The sequence below is a fragment of the Lagopus leucura genome, unplaced genomic scaffold (genome assembly GCF_019238085.1).
Source record: "Lagopus leucura isolate 7727_CA_CO unplaced genomic scaffold, USGS_WTPT01 Super-Scaffold_100018, whole genome shotgun sequence".
NCBI lineage: Eukaryota > Metazoa > Chordata > Aves > Galliformes > Phasianidae > Lagopus > Lagopus leucura.
Window position 1 is genome coordinate 7,017,024 of NW_024962272.1, and position 21,948 is coordinate 7,038,971.

Genomic DNA, 21,948 nt, shown 5'->3' on the forward strand with positions numbered 1-21,948 from the left:
TGCCTTGTGTCTCCTTCTCCCCTCCAGCTCACTTTCACAGCCTGATGATTGTGGTGGTCTTCTGGTGGTGGTTTTCTGGAAGAAGCTGCCTGGGGCTATCTCTGAGTTGCAAGTAATTGCATAAATCGCAGATGAATGTCAATGGGAGTTGCTGTTTGTAGCTCACAGATTTATTTTTTTTTAACTCTCAACTGTTTCCTGCCACAGATTCTCTCAAGTGGTCTGTATTGGGCATGTTGAAAGCGCCTGTCATTTTGGTGTTCAGAATTAGGCAGATTTAAGCAAATCCTGACTGCAGTGTTCTCAATAGAAATTGACTGACTTTAGTCACTAATGAATTTAGACTAGCTAATGACAATTCGCACTTCCTGCAGCTATCCTGTAGCTATCCTGCTATCTGTGCAAAACCTTGCAAAATAATTACTAGCAGTTACTAGCAGTTACTGGACGCGGAATCCTCACTGTTTTGCCTGCCTTTCTTTCTCCAGTGTTTCTGTGTGTGATCTTGCATTGAAATGGCAATCGTACAAGGGATGTCTAGGCTGTTCAGATCCTTTCTTGTTTCCCTAGAGACAAAGAGCAAAGAAATTGGCTAGGGGTGATGAGAGATTTTTGTAACCCACCACGTGATGCAGACAGAGGACAGTCGTGTCATTAGGTGTGGAACACAGGAACTTTGTTATTCTGGTGGAGACTTACAACCATAGCTTTGGAAGTCCTTGGCTGGTGATTTTTAGCATTTGTAGTCTCTTCCTTCCTTTTAGTCTTCCCCAGTAAACTGTCAGTATCAGTTAGTATCGTGGCAATGGCATGCAGCAGTATTTTTTTATAATGTTAAAGGGATTACTGCTGAGAGATTTGAGGGAGTACAGATGTGTTTTTTTGCCTTACAGGCTTCCAAGGTGACCATTCAGTTCTCTGAACTGTGTTGCAGAGCCTGAATGGCTTTATCAGTATGGCAGAGCTGGTCCTGCTGTCGTGGTAATTATGTTGCACAAAATCAGCTTTGCAAGTACATAATGTACTTTCCTTTACTAATATGGTATACAGCAACTGAGAGTCAGTTTCCCAAGGACTGGTTTCTGAAAACATATTAATTACAAATTTAAAAATGAATTATTCAAGTGTCTTCTGTTTAATAAGTTTCAGGCTAAAAATTCCCTTGCCTTCCCCTCCCCCAGATTTACACAGGAGGTGTGTGAAGATCACAACTGATATTTTAAGGCACATTTTCTGGGCACAGATGAGATGATGCTGTTGGCTTGACATCCTACAGGATCATAACTGTAGTATCTGTAGGCACTAGTTTCTTTTCCTTTCCTACTGTTCGTTTTTATGACCAGATATCACGAGACTTGTTTGTCAGAGCAAATACTTACCTGTGTTAGTTTTGTATACATTTGCTACATGATGCATCTCTTGTGTTGGCTGCGAGGTTTTACTACACAATTCACTAGAGCCATTGTTTTGGTGAAGGAAATTCCTGTAAGCTCATTTTTTTCCTACCTATACATCCTCTCCCAGTATCTTTACTCTCCTTTACTTAATCCCTTTGCTGCAGCATTTCACTCAACAAGCAGTCATTTCTCAGACCATCCTTTTACAGATAGAATATCAGAAGGCTCAATGTTAGAGATGCTGGAAGAGGAGGGTCTGTGTACTGCCCTCTGCCCATAAGGGCAGTCTGCCTGCCTTACTTTTGTTTGAACAGAGCCAGTCTCAGCAGTGTGTTGGGCTGGTAAGTAGCATTGGTAAGGACTGCAGGCAGTGTAAATCGAATTTAAATGATGCTTTTGCCACATACGAAAGTGTCAACGGTTTATGGGCTGGTCCGGCCCAGTTCCGTGACCAGCAGGGCGGAGGGATCTGCGGATCCGCGCCTCTGGGAAAGGGGAAGCAGGGGACCCCAAAATACTTGAAAACAACAGCACTGATCTGAGGTGGAACAAATAATTTTACTAAATATAGTATTAGTAAAATACAATGAGAGAGAGAGAGAGAGAGAGAGTCTGTTTGAATTGTATAGACCTCACCACAATGCTGGGGTGAGAAATGCAGTCCAGTTGAGCGACTGAAGTACAGACGGCGAAGTGCAGATGGCGAAGCGCAGGCAGCGAAGCGCAGATAGCGAAGCGCAGACAGCGAAGAGCAGGCGAAGAAGAAGGATCAGGTGACCTTGCTTGGAGTTATATCCCCTTGCTGACCGCAAAGTCTCCTGGGGAAATGTAGTTCTTCTCCGACGGACGAACATTCGGCAGATATCAAACCCCACCCCCAGTGCATTACATGATGTTATGGTGTGGAATACTGATGACCAAAAATCATAAAACCATGACATTCCACCCCTTATTCTACATCACTACATCATGCTTAACACATGGGATTACAGACTGCACTCCCCCAACATCAAATTCCCTTGTGGTACACACTGAACATCCCCGTTTTTCTGCATCACCCACCAGGTGGACCCAGGTCCCTGGGCAAAGACAGTTCCGCGAAGAGGTTTGCCCTTCCCAGAAGCAGGAAAAACCCAAACTGCTTTTCCTAACATGTTCTTTACATGTACTACAGGGACCTTATCTCCCTCTACAATATGTAGGGAGCTGGATTGGGTAGGACCATCTCGACTGATTGATCCTCTGGTGTTAACCAGCCAGGTGGCTTCTGCCAAATGCTTCTCCCAGTGTTTAAATGTTCCGCCACCCATTGCTTTCAACATCGTTTTTAACAACCCGTTGTAGCGTTCGATCTTACCAGAGGCTGGTGCATGATAGGGGATATGATAAATCCACTCGATGCCATGTTCTCTGGCCCAAGTATCCACAAGTGAATTTTTAAAATGAGTCCCATTATCTGACTCAATCCTTTCCGGGGTGCCATGTCGCCACAGGATTTGCCTCTCCAGACCTAATATGGTGTTTCGGGCGGTAGCATGGGGTACTGCATATGTTTCAAGCCGCCCGGTTGTTGCCTCCACCATGGTGAGCACATAATGCTTACCATTGCGAGATCGTGGCAAGGTGATATAATCAACCTGCCATGCCTCCCCATATTTGTACTTTTGCCATCGCCCTTCCTCGCAGAGAGGTTTCATCCTCTTAGCTTGTTTAATTGTGGCGCATGTATCACAGTCATGAATGATTTGTACAATGGCATCCATAGTTAAGTCCACCCCTCGGTCTCGGGCCCATTTGTATGTTGCGTCTCTCCCTTGATGACCTGAGGTCTCATGGGCCCACCGAGCTAAAAATAGCTCACCCTTGTTCTGCCAGTCCAGGTCTATTTGAGCCACCTCAATTCTGGCAGCTCGATCTACCTGATGGTTATTTCGCTGATCTTCTGTAGCTCTACTCTTGGGCACATGAGCATCTACATGACGCACCTTTATAACCATATTTTTTGTTCGGGTAGCAATATCTTTCCATAGGTCAGCAGCCCAAATAGGCTTGCCCTTTCTTTGCCAATTATTTTGCTCCCACTGCTGTAACCACCCCATAAGGCATTTGCTACCATCCATGAATCAGTGTAAAGATAGAGCATTGGCCACCTCTCCCGTTCAGCGACATCTAAGGCCAGTTGGACAGCCTTTACCTCTGCAAATTGGCTTGATTCTCCTTTCCCTTCGGTGGCCTCTGCAACTTGTCGTGTGGGGCTCCACACAGCAGATTTCCATCTGCGATGCTTTCCCACAATACGACACGATCCATCTGTGAACAGGGCATATTTCTTTTCATTCTCTGGTAGTTCATTGTATGGTGGGGCTTCTTTAGCACGTGATACTTCATCTCCTGGTGGTGTTCCAGACTTTTTACCTTCAGGCCAGTCCATGATGACCTCTAGGATTCCTGGACGGCTGACGTTCCCCATCTGTGCTCGTTGTGTAATCAACGCAACCCACTTACTCCAAGTGGCATCAGTAGCATGATGGGTGGAAGGAACCTTTCCTTTAAACATCCAGTTCAACACTGGCAGTCGAGGTGCCAGAAGGAGCTGTGTTTCAGTACCGACTACTTCGGAAGCAGCCCGAACCCCCTCATATGCAGCTAAGATCTCCTTTTCAGTTGGAGTGTAGCCCTCCTCCGACCCCCTGTAGGCTCAACTCCAGAATCCCAAGGGTCGGCTTCGGGTCTCTCCTGAGGCTCTTTGCCACAAACTCCAAGTGGGGCCTTTCTCTCCAGCAGCAGTGTAGAGGATGTTCTTCACATCCTGTTCCATCCGTACTGGCCCCAGGGCCACGGCACGGTCTATCTCTTGTTTAATCTGCTCAAAAGCCTGCTGCTGCTCAGGACCCCACACAAAATCATTCTTCTTCTGTGTCACCTGATAAAGTGGGCTTACAATGAGGCTGTAGTTTGGAACATGCATTCTCCAAAAACCCACTACGCCCAGAAATGATTGTGTCTCTTTCTTATTAGTGGGGGAAGACATGGCAGTGATTTTGTCGATCACATCTGTCGGGATGTGACGACGGCCATCTTGCCACTTTATGCCTAGGAACTGAATTTCCTGGGCAGGTCCTTTCACTTTGCTTCACTTAATAGCAAAACCAGCACGGAGAAGGATCTGGATTATTTGTTCTCCTTTCTCAAAAACTTCCTTTGCTGTGTTGCCCCACACAATGATGTCATCAATGTACTGTAAGTGCTCAGGAGCACCTCCCTGTTCCAGTGCAGCTTGGATCAACCCATGACAAATAGTTGGACTATGTTTCCACCCCTGGGGCAAACGGTTCCAGGTATACTGAATGCCCCTCCATGTGAAAGCAAACTGTGGCCTACATTCTTTGGCCAAAGGAATGGAGAAAAAGGCGTTAGCAATGTCAATGGTGGCATACCACTTAGCTGCTTTTGACTCCAGTTCGTATTGGAGTTCTAACATATCCGGCACAGCAGCACTCAATGAGGGTGTGACTTCATTCAGGCCACGGTAGTCCACCGTCAGCCTCCATTCTCCACTGGCTTTACGCACTGGCCATATGGGGCTGTTAAAGTGCGAGTGAGTTTTGCTGATCACTCCCTGATTCTCTAATTGACGAATTAACTTCTGAATGGGGAGCAAGGAATCCCTGTTGGTGCGATACTGCCGTCTGTGCACCGTTTTTTGTAGCTATCGGTACCTGTTGCTCTTCCACTCGTAGCAACCCCACAACAGACGGATCTTCTGATAGGCCAGGCAGAACAGACAACTGCTTAACACCTTCTGTGTCTACAGCAGCTATTCCAAAGGCCCATCGATACCCTATGGGATCCTTAAAATATCCCCTTCTGAGGTAATCAATACCAAGTATACATGGAGCCCCTGGGCCAGTCACAATAGGGTGCTTTTGCCAGTCTTTACCAGTGAGGCTGATTTCGGCCTCTAACATGGTCAGCTCTTGGGAACCCCCAGTCACCCCATGAATATAAATTGATTCTGTCCCTTGGTGACTCGAGGGCATTAGAGTGCACTGTGCACCAGTATCCACCAGGGCCTTATATTTCTGTGGTTCTGATGTGCCAGGCCATCTAATCCACACAGTCCAATAAACTCTATTATCCCTTTCCCCCTCCTGGCTGGGGGCAGGGCCCCTCTATTTGTTACCTCTGTTGTCTGCAGCAACTGGAGCAATCACCTTTCTGGAGAAGTTCACCTTGGTGGTTGATTTGTCTTGTAACTCTTTTACCCTTGCTTGAAGTGCAGGAGTAGGTTGCTTATGCCGCTTCTTCATATCTTCTCCATGGTCGCGTAGGTAATGCCACAAGGCAAAACGTGACGTGGTCTTACTGTTGTCACTTGTTCGAGCAGGAGGATGTCTTCTTTTGATAGCTGAGACGTTGGATGACACTGACTGTGAGGAAATCAAGTTGGCTAGCCCCTCAAGTAGGCTGTTTTGGGAATTCTGCTCCTCATTGGATGTGTCTGTTACCACCATGTATTCATCGGCATCAGGCACAATTGATAGTTTATCTATTATATCTTCTTGTTTGTTCTCCATTCTGTCCAGCTTTTCAGCTACTTTTTCAATGGCTGAAACACAAGCTCGTAGAGGGCTTAAATGTAACTCAAAGTCTTGAAGCTTATTAACCAACTCATTTATAAGGGGTCTTCTTTCCCCTTTGCCATACATAGCTGCAAATGTACTGGCATACCTTTCTGGTGCAGTCTTTGTGAATGTACGCCACATATTTGGTGTACACCTGGCTCTCTCAGGATCATGCTCTTGGTCTGGCTCATCAGGAATGAAATCGGGGCTATGTAGTGTTTCCACCACAGCACATTCTCTCAAATAATGGATGCCTTCTTCCATATCAGCCCATTTCTCCTTCTCGGGCATCAGATTGTCTTTGAAGTGGTATCTTTCTTTTACAGCTAACAACATCCTCTTCCAGAGGGTGAAGGCCTGGTTCTGGCATGTACTAATACCTCTGTCAATGGCTGAGTCCCTAGCAATGCCACCCAGTTGGCGAGCTTCTCTACTATCTAGCCACACACTGTTGGCCCCATTGTCCCAACATCGAAGTAACCAAGTAGCAATAGGCGCATTTGGGTGGCGTGAGAAGTCTTTTCTCAGACTTCGAATTTCATTCATTTTCAGAGATCGATCCACAAAGGTAACAATATCTTGCTCACCTCTTGCTCTTCCACGACTTCTTGCCCTTGTAGGTGTTGGTGACCGTGGTCTTACTGAGGGCCCCTCCCCTGGACTCAAAGGTGCTTCTCTCGGACCTCGGAGCCACTCCTCTGGGCCTCTTTCCTCCTCTTTCTTCTCTTCTAACTGAGTCGAGATTCGCTTTGTTTTCCGTCCTCTTACAGGGGCAACTGACATCGATTGTGGTGCCTCTTGTGGTTGATCAGGTTGGTCGGTTCCAATGCTCTCATCCTCCAGTTCAGCTTGGAGCTTGTTTCGTTCGATTATGACAGTATCTAGCTCAGATTGGAGGGTGTGTTGTTGAGATTGAAGATTGTCGAGTTTGGATTGCAGGGAGTCTCTTTCAATTCGGAGGGCATCTCTCTGAGATCGGAGGTTTTTCCTCTGGAGCAGGAGACTCTCGCTCATTTTGAACTGTTTCTGTGAGGCTCTCCCTTTCAATTTCAGAGGCTCTCTCTCTCTCCAGGATAGTATTGAATAAGGCCCGATAAGCATTAGCCAGGCCCCAAATCATATGTGCCTCCTCAGAACTGCCCAAGCCGCAACATTCCTGCCTTAAATAGCTGTTTAGACTCTCAGGATCTTTCAGGTGTTCTGGAGTAAAGTTCCATGAGACTGAAGATTTCCATCTGTCTAAAGCCTTTCCCAGACCTCTCCACACTCCCTGCCACTCCGTATTCTCTGGTTTTGGGGAGGACATCCCCAAAATATAATAATTACTAATACTGAGCGAAATGATGAGCAATACATTCAGGGAGATTAGTAATGCGACTAGGTGTTCATTCAAAAACTGCATTACAGGCTGAAAGGTGAGACTGGAAACCTTAAAAAATCCCAGTCCTGTAAAATTGGCAGCTGTCTCTGGAATTGTAAGCCACATTGTACGAACGTGCCAGGTCCATATTTCCACCCATGTTTTCATTTGATTGTATAAGCCGATTGCTCCATAGAGCAAGGTGGCAAGCTTAATTAATGCCCAGTATGTTTTGAGCATTAGGAAAGAAGAGGCAGCAGCGTGCAGCCCTTTAAGAGTAAGTTGCACTACAGAAAGCTTTTTTTTTTTTTTTTTTTTTTTAAGAGGCAAGATAGTAAAGCTCAGAGTTTACAGATATCCTATGATATTTGTAAACAGTCCGCCTGGAGTTTTCAAGGTCACGTTTTCAGAGAGTAGCGGTGAAACAGATAAGCTTTCCCAACGGAACTCTCTGAGAGCAGAGAGTCTAAACAGCTAGAAAGCAACTGCTGCCCGCATTCTCCACCAAAAATGTCAACGGTTTATGGGCTGGTCCGGCCCAGTTCCGTGACCAGCAGGGCGGAGGGATCTGCGGATCCGCGCTTCTGGGAAAGGGGAAGCAGGGGACCCCAAAATACTTGAAAACAGCAGCACTGATCTGAGGTGGAACAAATGATTTTACTAAATATAGTATTAGTAAAATACAATGAGAGAGAGAGAAAGAGAGAGAGTCTGTTTGAATTGTATAGACCTCACCACAATGCTGGGGTGAGAAGTGCAGTCCAGTTGAGCGACTGAAGTACAGACGGCGAAGCGCAGATGGCGAAGCGCAGGCGGCGAAGCGCAGATAGCGAAGCGCAGACAGCGAAGAGCAGGCGAAGAAGAAGGATCAGGTGACCTTGCTTGGAGTTATATCCCCTTGCTGACCGCAAAGTCTCCTGGGGAAATGTAGTTCTTCTCCGACGGACGAACATTCGGCAGATATCAAACCCCACCCCCAGTGCATTACATGATGTTATGGTGTGGAATACTGATGACTAAAAAAATCATAAAACCATGACAGTAAGTTGTTTGGGCTTGTATGAAGTAAGAGAGATAGAAAAGATTTTCCATCTACCTGTCCACAAAATCTGAACTTGACTGCTTGTCCTTTAAATGTTACCAGTCATTTGATCCCATTTCATTTCTAAAATTCTCTTCAGTGAAGCCGACTGTAATTTAAATGACTGAGGCCTTTCTTCAGCACAGACCGCAAAGTTTGAAGGTACCATATAGAAAAGTAGGACAGTAATGGTATAACTGAGGGTCAGTAGTAGCTAAACTATCAATTTTCATACATGCTGGACAAGCAAGTGCCGAACAGTGCTTCTGTTTCTCATAGCAGATCAGAAAAAACATGTAGATAAGGAGATTTTTTTATTTTTTTAGTCTACGGGATGTCTCTGTGTAAGGGAATCTGTGTCGTGAGATGGTTCTCTGTCAACTTGCTGAAGGGTTAGGCATGTAAATTGCTATCACAGAAATATGAAAGAATATGAGAGAAAATAATTTCACTGTATGCTTCAGCAGAGTAACTCTCTGGCAGTAGACACATACATTTTAATAGGAAGTTACAAATGCCGCTCATTCTAGACAAGTAGAAGTTGAGGAGTACTCACTTGTGTTAATTTCAATTTAAGTCATTCTCTTAACAGATGTGCTACATGTGTTTTTGGTTAGACTCTTAGAAACTTAGTCTTAGAAACTGGATAGTGTCCATTTTGGAGGAGAAAAGTATTGGTGCACATTTAGTGTTGTTTGGTGTTGTGAACTTCCTGGTAGGAATGCTTCATTCTACTTCGTGGTGTTCGAAACTTCCACTGGAAGAACACATCATGGGATTCTCCGCATTTGAGAAACAGCATCCATGGCTTGCTAAATTGCTACTGACTGCCCAAAAACATTTGCTCTGGAAAAATGAGGGATGCTTTAAAGCACAGGCATATCCATCGTGTGTGACATCTTCTCCTTTTTTTTGGGCTAGTGCTGTCACCAGTAATCCCTTTAAAGCCTTTCAAAGGACAACTAAGTCAAAACTGAGCTTCTAATATGGCTTTGGCTTCCTCAGGAAACTCATATCTTACCGAGAGAAAGCTCTATTTTTAGTAGTAAAAACAAATAAAACTTTGACTTCAGCATGCATGCACATTCTCATGAAGAACCTGAATTTTTCTTTTGCAAATGAATGCTCTGTGTTTTGAATTGAAAAGTTTTTAGTGTCAAATACTGTGGTTTGTTTTTTTCTCCTCATTTCAAGGCCAGGCAGTGAAGGAGCTGGCACCATATGATGCACCACTACTGAGTAGTTATTTTGTATTTTACTTTAAGTTGGAAAGATTTCAGGTTATATCACATAAGGTAAACAGACCCATTCAGGATCAGTTTATATTGGAAATGTGGAAAGAAAAAAAAATATTGAAAAATAAACATCTGAGAAGTGTCATAGAAATGGATATAGTAGTGCTATGTAGAGATACACTGTTTTTCCGTAAAATAAAATTTTAGCTGGAGAATCTAAATATTCAATTGTATAACTCAGTGGATTTAGCATTTTGCCATTTCCAGGCGAACAAGAGGAAAGATCAGAAGGCTCACTGGTTTTTAATATTCTCAGTTTCAACTACTGATCTTGTGATATGTTGAAATGGAGAGATACTCAGTTTGTGTTCTTTGAATCAGGGTTATACCATGGCAGTGTGATTTGAATTAACTACTTATGCTAAAAGAAGCTTTTCTGAAAATTAGAATGAACTGTTGGATCAGTGAAATTTGAAGGAATTCTGTCAACCGGAACCTTTAGATATTTTTTTCCATTTTTAAATAAGCCATCACTAAATGAAATGCACGTTTCGTACTAATTATATCAAATGCTTATAATAAATATATTATGTTTACATCTGTGTATTAGTGAGTATTTAACAGTCTAGCTAGTTGTATGCTTTTTGTTTTGCTAATTGGTTTCTGTGTGCAACAGGCCCCAGGCATGGAAGAGCTGATATGGGAACAGTACACTGTGACCTTACAAAAGGTGAGTGCCTGTTAATATTTTTTGGCTTTTGGACATACTAGTACTGCTGATACCTAAATATGTTTCACAATAAATGTTATTAGCATATCTGAGCCCAGAGGATGATTAATGTGTTGTACGAATTAGATATGTTTTCCATTTCAAAGCTTAATTGCTAGTTACTCATACTATAATGTGGCTTTTAATGTTAAAATTACATTAAATTAACTGCTTAAGTGCTATATTTATTTTTATTAAGCCTTTGTAACAGCAGTCTAATGTACTACACAACAGCCACATAGCAAAATTCGTCACTGAATAACCTTAAAAACAGTGCAGATGGCTTTATCTTGCAGTTGTGATTAACGCTCAAGCTTTGTAAGTATCATTGAACACATCTCCACTGATTTGCTTGTATATACTTTCATGTCAACCAGTGTGGAATTTAGTGGTAAAGTACTTCATCTAAATTTCTAAAATGTGCAAGGTACAAGTGTTGCTTTAACTTTCAAGAAAAGCTGAAGTTATGATTGGTATGTTGCAAGTCCTTTTGACTTAAACAAAGTCTGTCTCTTGCTTGTGAGTTCTGTAAGGGCTAAGCCACCACGATACAGTACAGGATATGTTGCTCAACTGTGTTGGTAGTCTTCCCAGCAGTTTTGGTGATCTGTGTTCAGTGAGCCAGCTGTACTATGCTATTAATGTTTTTGATATGTCCTACATTGAAATGAACTCAACGACCTGAGGTAAAACAGTCGCCTCACAAAACTGGTTTTATGGGTGAATTTCTGAGGTGGATTGTTTTTCATGTTGCAGACATGGACAGGGGAAACACTGCAGAAGATCTTAGTTCCTGAAATTCCCAGCTTTTCGGGTACTGAGTTCCTTGCAAATGTGCATCAAATCTTTAATTCAGAGATAGCTCTATCACTTGAGCAGTATGAGCCATGGGCTTGCTGTTTGAAGCACTACCATTGAGTTCTACAATTAGTTTTAATTCTGTACTGTTTTGGCTTGAAGCACCAATCTGCTTCCTGTAAAGCTAAGATGCAGAAAATGTGAAGCTTCATTATTTCCTTGAAGAAATAATCTCTTAATATTGACATTAATAGAGTGCAAGCTGGCATGTGATTAAGTACACGTGTAGAGTTGTAGAAGAAGTACCGCTTTAATCTGGTGAATTATTTCATGTGTAAGTTAATTAAAATTTAAAATGTTCCTGTGGCATAACTTGTGTGTGTATATGTACACATTTGTTTTAAGGAATGGGTCTTTTCTGAGTAGCTAATAGCATTCAACCTGTGTGTTAAATAAAATGTATGGTTTTGTGCACATGTTCTTGTCTACATTTAAATTATGCTAACACTTCAGGTTTAGTGTTACAGGCATGATTCCTTCACATCTCGTTAAGTACTTCCTTGACTTTTTTGAATGCCAGACTTGAGCATTTACAGATCTGACGGTTCTATGAGAGCAGGTTCAACTTAAATTACTTATTTAAAATACTCGATAGTGAGAGGGTATAAAATTCACGAGTACTTTGGCCTGTTTTTTCTAGTCAGCCATGATCTTGTTTAGCCTGGTTGAGGAGTAAATAAGTAATGAAAGACTAGATAGCAGTTAATAAAGATGACATAATAGAAATGCTGATCTGATTTCCTAACAAAATAGAGCCATATATCCAACAATAACTTTGGCATGAATACCTAGTGGGATGGTATAGCAAAATGTAGGCTAAATTAGTGAATAGTCTGCTTAATTAATTACCGTCGCAGGGTTGAAGTTTAACAAATGTAAGTGCTGGGTTCTGCATGGGGATCAAGGCATCCCTGGGGTATATGTACAGACTGGGAGATGAGAGAGAAGCCCTGCACAAAGCCTGCTGGAGTTCAAGAATCATTTGGAGAATGCTCTTAGAAATGTGGCTTTAATTTTGGGTGATCCTGTGTGGAGCCAGGATTTGAACTCGGTGTCCTTGTGAGTCCCTTCCAACTTAGAGTGTTCTGTGTAGACTGAGGATTTGGAGCATGGGAATATGTTACCTTGCTACATGGATTTATTTATTTTTTTATTTTTATTTATTTGTTTGTTTGTTTGTTTTATTCCTTTTTAGATCTAGAAGTATTGTGTGTTTCTGCAACTGTTCATGCAACTACTGTATTTGGAATAGAGTGCTATCATAAGAATACTCACATTACTCTTCTTTCTATCAAAATGTCTGCTGGTAGCATTGAGTTTTGTTGTATTTGTTTTTATTTCCAAGGATTCAAAACGAGGATTTGGGATTGCAGTTTCTGGTGGCAGAGATAACCCACATTTTGAAAATGGTGAAACCTCAATAGTCATTTCAGATGTTCTCCCAGGTGGTCCAGCAGATGGATTACTTCAGTAAGCAATTTCTTACTTCTTTGACATATTTTTAGGAGCATGGCTGTAGGATACTTAAAACCTTCAGAGAGTTGTGGTTGATGTCTTGGTGATTTAGTCCTACTGAGATTTGATAATTTCTTGAAGTCCTAGATGACTGCTTTAAATGGAAACAAAAGCCAAAACAAAACAACAATACCTGGGGTTGTTATTCTTTGCTGTTTTCTAAGAAAATAAATTTCAGTAGTGTTGAAAAGCTTTTATGGCCAGTGTGTTTCCGTTAGGAAGTCTTTTAAAGAAACAATAGAAATACTTAGCATCTCAAAACATTCATTCTGTTCTTCTTCTTCCAGGAAACATACTTCCTGGTCATTTATTAGTTTTCATGAGAATGGCCTGTCAGGTAGTCTAATGGAGGGTCTCAACCATTAAGGTACTAGAAGTAATAACAGGTGAGGGAAGAGAAATGGAATTGTTTGCTAAATATTATTTTCAAAGAAATAAAGACATTCCAGTGTTTTTTAGATTACATCTTCCTTGGTGAGACAACATTTATTGCAGAGAAGTATTTTTAAATCTATAGGCTGAAATAGTTTCCAGTCCACTGCTGATTGGATTTTCATCCTAGAATATCTGATGAACTTCAGAACAATGATAATGCTGCACAGAAATTCAAAAGAGAAGGTTCTGGTCATTTTTTCAAACAGAAATCTGGCAAGATAATGGAAAGGCTCTCACATTCGAGCGGTTATTGAAGGACTAGATGAGTACTGCAGAACAGAAAATGGCATACTTTTTCAGTAAAAGGAATTGGAAAGGTATGAAAAGAGGCACAAAAGTCATTCAGGAATTAGAGGAAATGCTCTACAAGTAGAAGCTTAAAGTATATAATCTTATTTAAAAAGAAGATTGTGATGTGACTTGATTACAGAGTAGAGAAAATTGGTACTAAAAATTTCTTTTATCTAGCTGAAAAACAGGTACATTAGCCAATAATTGTTTGAACTGAGGCTATGTAAGGTTAGTAACTGAGTAAACACCAGAAAAAAGTAATATGTTGAGTTGTGATTTTTTTTTATCTCCTGCACTTTGTAGGTTTGAAATGCCTTTTGAGAAGATACGTTTTTAATTTATCATGTTACGGATTTGTTTCCTGTGGGTGGCCAAATGCTAATGGTCTCTTTGACACACACAGGAAGTTTGAAAAGTTGAATTTATAATCTCTTTTGACCTGAGCCTTTCTGCTTGTTTTGCTTCGTTTTGGGTTTTTGCCTTGTTTGTTTGTTTGTTTTGTTTTCTTCTTGTGTTTTTATGAAGACTAAAATACTTTTCTCTCTTTCTCCCATCTTTTTCAGAGAAAATGACCGTGTGGTGATAGTTAATGGGACCCCAATGGAAAATGTTCCACATTCTTTTGCAGTACAGCAGCTTAGGAAAAGTGGAAAAGTGGCCACTATTGTAAGTGTGTTATGAATATATTCGTTCTGCAATGGCTGTGTGATTGGTTAATCAATGGAATGGACTGCAAATATGTGAAGCAAAGCAAGCCTTTGCTCAGTAGAATGTACAAGTAAATAACCAATGTTTTTGTTTTAGTTTATGCAGGTGAAGCAAATGGAAGTTAACTTTGTGACACTGTTATTTATCTGACTGAAAAACTGGGAATAAAATTTGTCTTCAGTCTTTAGTTTTACTAATGAGTGCTATTTGGACAAAATAAAATAATAATATGAAGAAAATGATGTCCAGCATACAAAGAATTTGGTTTTCATACTGGCTTTCTTTGGGACATGCACCTATAGTTGTTTTGAAGGGGCTGTCACATTTTCAGTAGCATACTTATTGCAGAGCTGAAAAAATATGGTTACTGATGTGTTTCTTGTGGTTCTTTTGTGTGTGTGTGTTTTTATTTTAATTCTTCTGATTTTTTTACTTCCTGTCAGTAAATATTTTTTCTGCACATCTAAATAATCTCATGTGCTTGTTATTCTATAAACTTCAGTTGTTGTAAGTACAGCACTGCAGTATTTCAGAGTTTTAAGGTTCTTTATTTTTCCCCAGCTCTGATCAAAATGTGAAGAACTTTTCATTTGTCAAACGTTAATTTCTGACTGTTGGAGTTGCTTTCTTTGTTTTGTATTGCACTGAATAGGTTGTGAAAAGACCACGGAAAGTGCAGGCTGCTGCTTTGAGGAGAAGCCCTTCCCTTGACTATGAGGACAGAGCCTTAGATGTAATGGATGACCATGCAGAATTTGATGGCAAAAGCGCTCAAAGTGGCTACAGTGAAAGAAGCTGGCGTAGTGGCAATGGAGGGCGCAGTCAAAGCTGGGGAAACAGCCTGGATCAGAGCTATAGAGATGATCATGACAGGGAGTACAACCGAAGCAGAGGTCGTAGTAGGGAATGTAGCTACAGCCGTGATCGAAGTCGGGGTAGGAGCATTGACAGGAGCTTGGATCAAGACTATGGCAGAGATCGGAGCAGGGGAAGAAGCGTGGACAGGGATGGTGGCTATAGACAGGACTACAGAGGAGACTACAGTCCAGCCAGTTACACATATGGATCTCAACCTGATCCTAGATATGTGAGGAGCCTAAGTCGAGACAGGCTTCATTCTCGTAGTCCTTCACCTGAAACACACCATCAGCATGAGTACCTAGGACCACAGGATCAGAATGGACCCATCAGTGTTCTCTTAACAAAAGGCAAACATAATGAAGGTAGGTGTGGGAGGGGGGGGTTCACTTTAATGTAACATGTTGGTTTTTTTGAAACAGGGATAGCTAAATATTGTCTGCTTTGGAATTTAAATAGAGATTTTTCACTGGTTGTTTAAGTTCTCTTATTCTCTCAGTTTGTTCTCAGATGTTTTCGGTGGTTGTTTTTTTGGTTTTTTTTTTTTGTTTTTTTTTCCCCCAGCACTTTGGACTTTGCCTTTGTACAAATAACTGTTCATCCACATCATTTGAGTCTTTTCGAGCCTCTGTGTCCTTTGGTTTTCTATTTTCTTCTCCCTATTCTTCTAAATGTGATTTGAAGCATGGATATGGTCATAACTGAGATTACATTTATCATATCTATAAAATGGGTAGTTAATGAGTGAAGAGTAGACTGCTGTTAATGGTGCATTTACTTTTATCATGCAGAAGGAAATAAGTCGTTCTAAGAATTGTTTGGTTCTAAATACTTCATAATGTAATTAATGGATACCGAAACAGCAACAACTGAAATTGCCTTCTTTTTTTTGTCAAGTGTTGGAGTGTGTAGATGAAGGCCAAAAGTGTGATATTTTAATGTGCAGTGAAGTAAAGACTCTTGTGTTGTAAAGCCTATCTGAGATTAGATTATGCAAATTTTCTGGGTTTTTTTTGTTTGTTTGTTGGAGGTTTTGTTGTTGTTTTAACTTTAAAATTTGCCTGTTGTGAGAATTTTCTGCCTGTGTAAGACTTGTATATGGAAACCATTCTTGTTTTGACTTTGGTGAAGATCATTTTCTCTCCTTCTTGTTCTTCCCGTGCATGTAATGTTTCTACTTCTAAAGATAATGTAGACAGTTATCCAAATAAGAATATCAGACGACTTTAAGAAGTTTTATATGTAGCCAGTATTTCCTTAATACTTCCTGCCATTCATATATATATACTCTGCAGTTTCTCTCAAGTGTGGTTTCCGTCTTTCTATGCTCAAAGACGTGCTTTTTATAAAATCAGTGTTAACTTTTGTGGGTTTTTCTCCCCTTTGCCCAAAACAAAGGAGACAACTTACTGGGTTGTTATAGATAGGAAAAGACCCCCATAAAGCAAGCAGTAAAAGAACTAGCTCTTCTCTTAGTCTTGTTGACACTTTCCCATGCTTTTCTATACCATACAAACTATAATGCAGAGAAAATGTAGCCCAATGTCTTTATGAGCATGTCCAGAACAAAGGCATCATTTCACTTTTGAAGGTGCAGGTCTATGATTGTTTTCAGACATGTTTGTACAGGTGGGACAGCACTGAAATAAAAGAGAGTCTGAGGTTAAGTTTGTATACTGAGTTCCCATTTCTTATTTTTCTCATGGTGTTTGTACACTATGCTAATGCTGCTTGTACACAATGTTGTTTAAAAAAAAAAAAAAAAAAAGTATTCTTGCTTATTATCTAAGCTACAGTGGGTTATTTTTCTGATTCTAGAATATGGTCTCCGACTTGGAAGTCAGATCTTCATAAAAGAAATGACCAGTACTGGCCTAGCAACCAAAGATGGCAACCTTCACGAAGGGGATATCATTCTTAAGGTGTGTTGTGGTTAAACAACTAGCAGTGTAACAAGTACTTGTTAAAGATGATTTATCTGTTATCATGTTAAAAGTGAAATTCAGTATTTAACTTCAGTGCAATATGGGTTTTTATTATTTACTTGATACCTTTTTATATCCAGATCAATGGTACAGTGACAGAGAACATGTCTTTAGCTGATGCCCGAAAGTTGATTGAGAAGTCTCGAGGAAAGCTCCAGCTGGTTGTCCTCAGGGACAGAAAGCAAACCCTGCTCAACATTCCTTCATTGAATGACAGTGACTCAGAAATGGATGGTGAGGTTTAATTTGGATGAAAAATTCTTCTTTCTGCACAGAGATAAATTGGATCTTACCGTGTTTCGCTGTGATACAGTGGCACTAGGTTTTAAAACACAAAACAAGCAAAAAACTGCACACACAACTAAGTACTAGCCAAATAAGCATCAAGCCATCTTCCTTTTAGGTGAAAGAAGAATTCTATAGTAATCATGCAATTACATATTGGGCAGAGGCAGAGAAAGAAAAAGTAGTAATGGTCAGGCAAAATAATGGTCAGTGTTACTTACTTCTTGTACCAAGCAAGTTGGTTACTTTAATAAAAGGTTTTAATATTAAAGTCACGTGGAGTGAGCTGATCTGTCCTTCTGAGGACATTAACATTCACTACAGAATTCATTAGAAAAGTGTTCAGGACAAGGATATGAAGTGTCCAGGAGAAATGGTTTCAATTTGCAGTATCCTCACAAGTGATCTCTGACAGTGTATGAGCTATATCTCACAATATGATCTCACTTTGGGAAGGCCTCAGGATGTCTGGGGGAGTAGGATGTTACATTACTTGGTGAAACATATTTGTTTCTCAGATATCAGCACAGTCTGTACAGTGCTTCATAGGTTTTACTGTCATGACTGAAATGTGGCTTAAATCTGAAGGCCACTCTGTTTTGTCACTGAGAAGCAGCAATGAAGATGGTTAATGTAGTCTTCTGTTTCTGTTTCTCAGCAGAACTCAAATTAATGCTAGGAGTGGTATGGTGATAATAGTTCTGTGCTGCATGTTTCCCAAAAGTTGTGTGAAAACTTCTTGAAGTATTTTTGAGTGGAGAGCTGGGAAGCACTAAAAAGCATACAGCACCTATGGAACCCTAGTCAAATCCAAACACCATACTTGGAAGGGAAGTAGACTTGAAGATTCTACATATATGTGAAAGCTTTTGTAAACAAATGTGGTTAATTATATGTACAGACAATATAGGCATTTTTTGGTTTGTTGCTGTGTTTATAGATATTTCTCTTTCTGTTTATATATATATTTTTTGTTTCTATAGATATTTCTGAAATAGAGTCAAACAGATCGTTCTCACCTCAAGATGACAGATTACATCATTCTGATCTGGATTCACATTCATCCAATGAAAAGCTGAAAGAGAAAACAAAGTAAGAAGTGTTGTTTTCTAGTATTTTGCTTATCAAGGGAATGCTTAAAATACACGCGCTGTTAACTATTTTTACTGCATTCTTTCATTTTTTTGTGCTCAATTTAGTGCAAAAGATGATCCATCCAACAGGATGTCCAGGATGGGAGCAATGCCTACGCCATTTAAATCAACTGGTGATATTGCTACAACTGCTGTCACTGTTGTAGATGCAAACAAAGAACCAAAGTACCAAGACGATGTAGCAGGTCAGAGCTTCCCATTACAGTTTTTTCCCCATTTTTTTTTCCTCCTCCTGACTACAGAAAGTCTCTTTCCCCCAGTCACATCCACAAGTCTAGCATAGTCTTCCTATTAATCCCATCCTTGTGTGCAGAAGAGATCTGTCTTTGCTTTGTGGTATAGAGAAAGAGGAAACATCTGAGATCACCTGAAGGTAGTTGTCCATTGGAATTACTACTGCAAAAAGCATTTACATATCTAGATGCTACCTAGTAGCCTCGTAGCCTAAGTAGACAGGAAAAGCTGTTTCTGATGTCTGATTTGTCTTGCCTGTAAAAAGAGTTCTATATTTTTCTGATGATATTTTTTCCCCCAAGAATTAAGTAAAAACAAAGAAACAACTAAAAATAAAGTAGATCAGTTCTAGACAAAAAATAAGAGGCATTTAAATTTGTATTAATCTGTGGCATGGGCAGTTGGGCTGCTATCTGATCACTACAAAATTGCTGCCAGTTGAACCTTTTTTTATAGCGTAGTAACTTCCACTGACTTTTTTTTTACATACAGTGCCTCAACCAAAAGCAGCTACAAGAACGATTCTTAAACCCAGCCCTGAAGATGAAGCTATATATGGGTAAGGAGGCATTTTCCTTGTTCTTTTGCTCTCAGTGCTTTCATGACTTGCACCTAAGTATTGGTTCCATGTTTTCAGAATTTCTGTACATTTGGAGTGATACTTCTTTTAAAGTTTAATGCCAAAATCACATGCCTTCTAAGTGTATACACTTGGGAAAAAGATTAGTTTTACAAGTATTTTTATAGAAGATATATACTTATTTTATGCCTGGAAGACGTAACAGCACCCTGTGCTTCTGTGCATTCATAGAAATTTAGACAGTGATATGTTTTTATTCCCTATTTTGCACTTGTGGGATAGCTTTTGGAGTTATGTATCCCTTTTGAGGTTTGCAAGGCCAAGAAAAGACATAGACACACTGGAGTATATCTAGCTCTGGCACATCAACAGAGTCAGTGTATGGCGCACAAGAAGAGACTAAGAGAATGGATGTTGTCAAGCCTGAAGAAGAGAGAACAGAAGTCAGCGTTGATTCCAGCTACCTAATGACTACATGCAGTGCTTTGAGCACAGGTCCATTCTAGCTTATAGCTATGGAATGTATATAGTGTATTTTAAACTTCTTCACCATTTTGTACTTACAAAAGATAACACTCCCCTTTCCCTTACACTAAGATACTAAGAGAACATTCTCTATTTGGGAACAAGTCTGTTGGAAGCAAAGGCCAGCCATACAAGCTGAAAAATTCTATACAGAAGTTTGCATCTTTTCTTCAAACTCAAGCCTGCACAGTCCATATCTGCCCTGAATGACAGAAAAAATACTGCTTGCAAAATTTGTGGAGGTGGGGGGTTGGCAGTTTTATGTTGTTTTCTTTTTTTAATCTGGTACTGTTGTTGCCTTAAGAATTAAGATACAAAAGGTTGTAAACAGTATTGATAGGAAATCAGCATACATGTTCTCTTTGACTGTTCCCAAATACAAAAATTAAAGGAAGAGGAGTGCTAAGCTTGTAAAGGAAAGCCTAAATATTGTGTGTCTTGAAGTTTTTTTTCTCAAATAGATTCTCTTCTTAGATATTCCCTGGAGTTGGACCTTGTTGTCACTGATGTACAAATTAATCAAGTGATTATTTTGATGAAGGGGAATTTATAATACAGGCTTAGGGTATTAGTGAGAAAGGCTGACAGATAAATACTGTCCTCTGTGTTGGAAGGTCATTCAGGCATACAGCTTTTCTGACAGGAAAAAAGCTGAACCTAATCCTGTAGCCTCTTCCCTTCTGAAATATAAAAGGTATGACAGATAACATAACAGTAAAATTTATTTTGAAGTATTTGTCAGTGAAAGTAAACAGAAGTTCCACGTGATCTAATAAATGTTGAACTGCAAAGAAACTGTCATTTGTTTGACAGTTCTTGGTTGCTTGGAGGAAAAAACTATGAGTGGGATTAGTCATTACTCAGGCTATTTTCATATAAAAAATTTAAAATAAAAAAAAAAAGCTGCTTATGTGACAGAAAGTCCAGTAGGTGGTGAGTATTCAGGACGTCAGAAACCAAGAATTTGTTTACTCTCTGTCATGTATGGGTATGTCACTTCGTCTCTTTTTCTAACTCAGTTTCTACTCTAAAAAGTGTAAATTTTCTGCTTTCTTTCTTTGAAGCATTACATGGCTAAGTACAGCCTGTCTAGTGACAGAAAGGATATAAAAGTATTACTAACATGCTTTTTTAAGTTACAGTTTTTTGCTCTTGACAGCCTGTTATTGTCATATGCTTAATATTCAGCTGTCCTTTTTCTGCCTGTACATCTTGTAGTCCTAATACGAAAATGGTGAGATTCAAGAAAGGGGACAGTGTGGGTCTACGGCTTGCTGGTGGAAATGATGTAGGGATATTTATTGCTGGAATTCAAGAAGGCACCTCAGCTGACCAGGAAGGACTTCAGGAAGGAGATCAGATTCTCAAGGTATGAGTTTGTGTCCCTGAAATGCAGGCTTTTATAATTTTTATTTCCTTCTTAGTGGAAATATAGAATAAGTCATGTTCTCAGAAAGTCCAATTTTTGCTTGATGTGTCACTGTGTGATGGAGGGACCTTACTGTAATCAGCTTATGAAGAGCTCAAATTATGCATCAAGTTGTATAAAATTCTGTGGAAAGCATATATAGGGAAAAGATTAAGTTTAAAAAATGCCTCAAGATGGAAGAGAATAAATTTTCCGTGTATTGTTTCCTCCTAGTCTTGGAGAGAGGAAAAAAAAAATGGAGACAGTATATTTTTCTTTTTTTCATTTTTCTTCAACTTATTTGAATGACACCAACTGGCTTTCCAGGGTTCTGAATTATTTCTTCTATGATATTTTGTCCTTTTTCTTTTTTTTTTTTTAATTCAATTTTGGGAGCCTAATTTTCAAGGTCTTTTGGAGACTATTCAAGTCGTAGAAGAAATTGAAATTATGTAGCAATGAACAACCAGAACCTTATTATTTTGGAAAGGCTACAGTGAATGGCTAGATTAAAATATCCATATTGACTTAATAAATAACTGTAGGGGGAAAAAAAAAAGGAAGATAATATATAAGACAGGACTAGGGAAGTCATCCTGCCCCTGTACTCAGCATTGGTGAGGCCTCACCTCGAGTACTGTGTTC

At 40.1% G+C, this 21,948-nt stretch overlaps 1 protein-coding gene across 4 annotated transcripts in view; it reads left to right on the forward strand.

Annotated features, from left to right (window-relative positions):
* The window catches only part of TJP2 (tight junction protein 2), a 70,971-nt gene that overhangs the window by 36,491 nt on the left and 12,532 nt on the right, over nt 1-21,948 (forward strand). For all 4 annotated transcript variants that reach the window (XM_042877309.1, XM_042877308.1, XM_042877310.1 and 1 more), the window contains exons 3-12: nt 10,375-10,428; nt 12,671-12,795; nt 14,130-14,232; nt 14,927-15,497; nt 16,951-17,054; nt 17,198-17,351; nt 18,386-18,494; nt 18,602-18,741; nt 19,283-19,349; nt 21,114-21,264. In XM_042877309.1, the coding sequence (XP_042733243.1) occupies nt 10,384-10,428; nt 12,671-12,795; nt 14,130-14,232; nt 14,927-15,497; nt 16,951-17,054; nt 17,198-17,351; nt 18,386-18,494; nt 18,602-18,741; nt 19,283-19,349; nt 21,114-21,264 (1,569 nt within the window). In that variant the 5' untranslated portion in view covers nt 10,375-10,383. The remainder of the gene's footprint in view (nt 1-10,374; nt 10,429-12,670; nt 12,796-14,129; nt 14,233-14,926; nt 15,498-16,950; nt 17,055-17,197; nt 17,352-18,385; nt 18,495-18,601; nt 18,742-19,282; nt 19,350-21,113; nt 21,265-21,948) is intronic.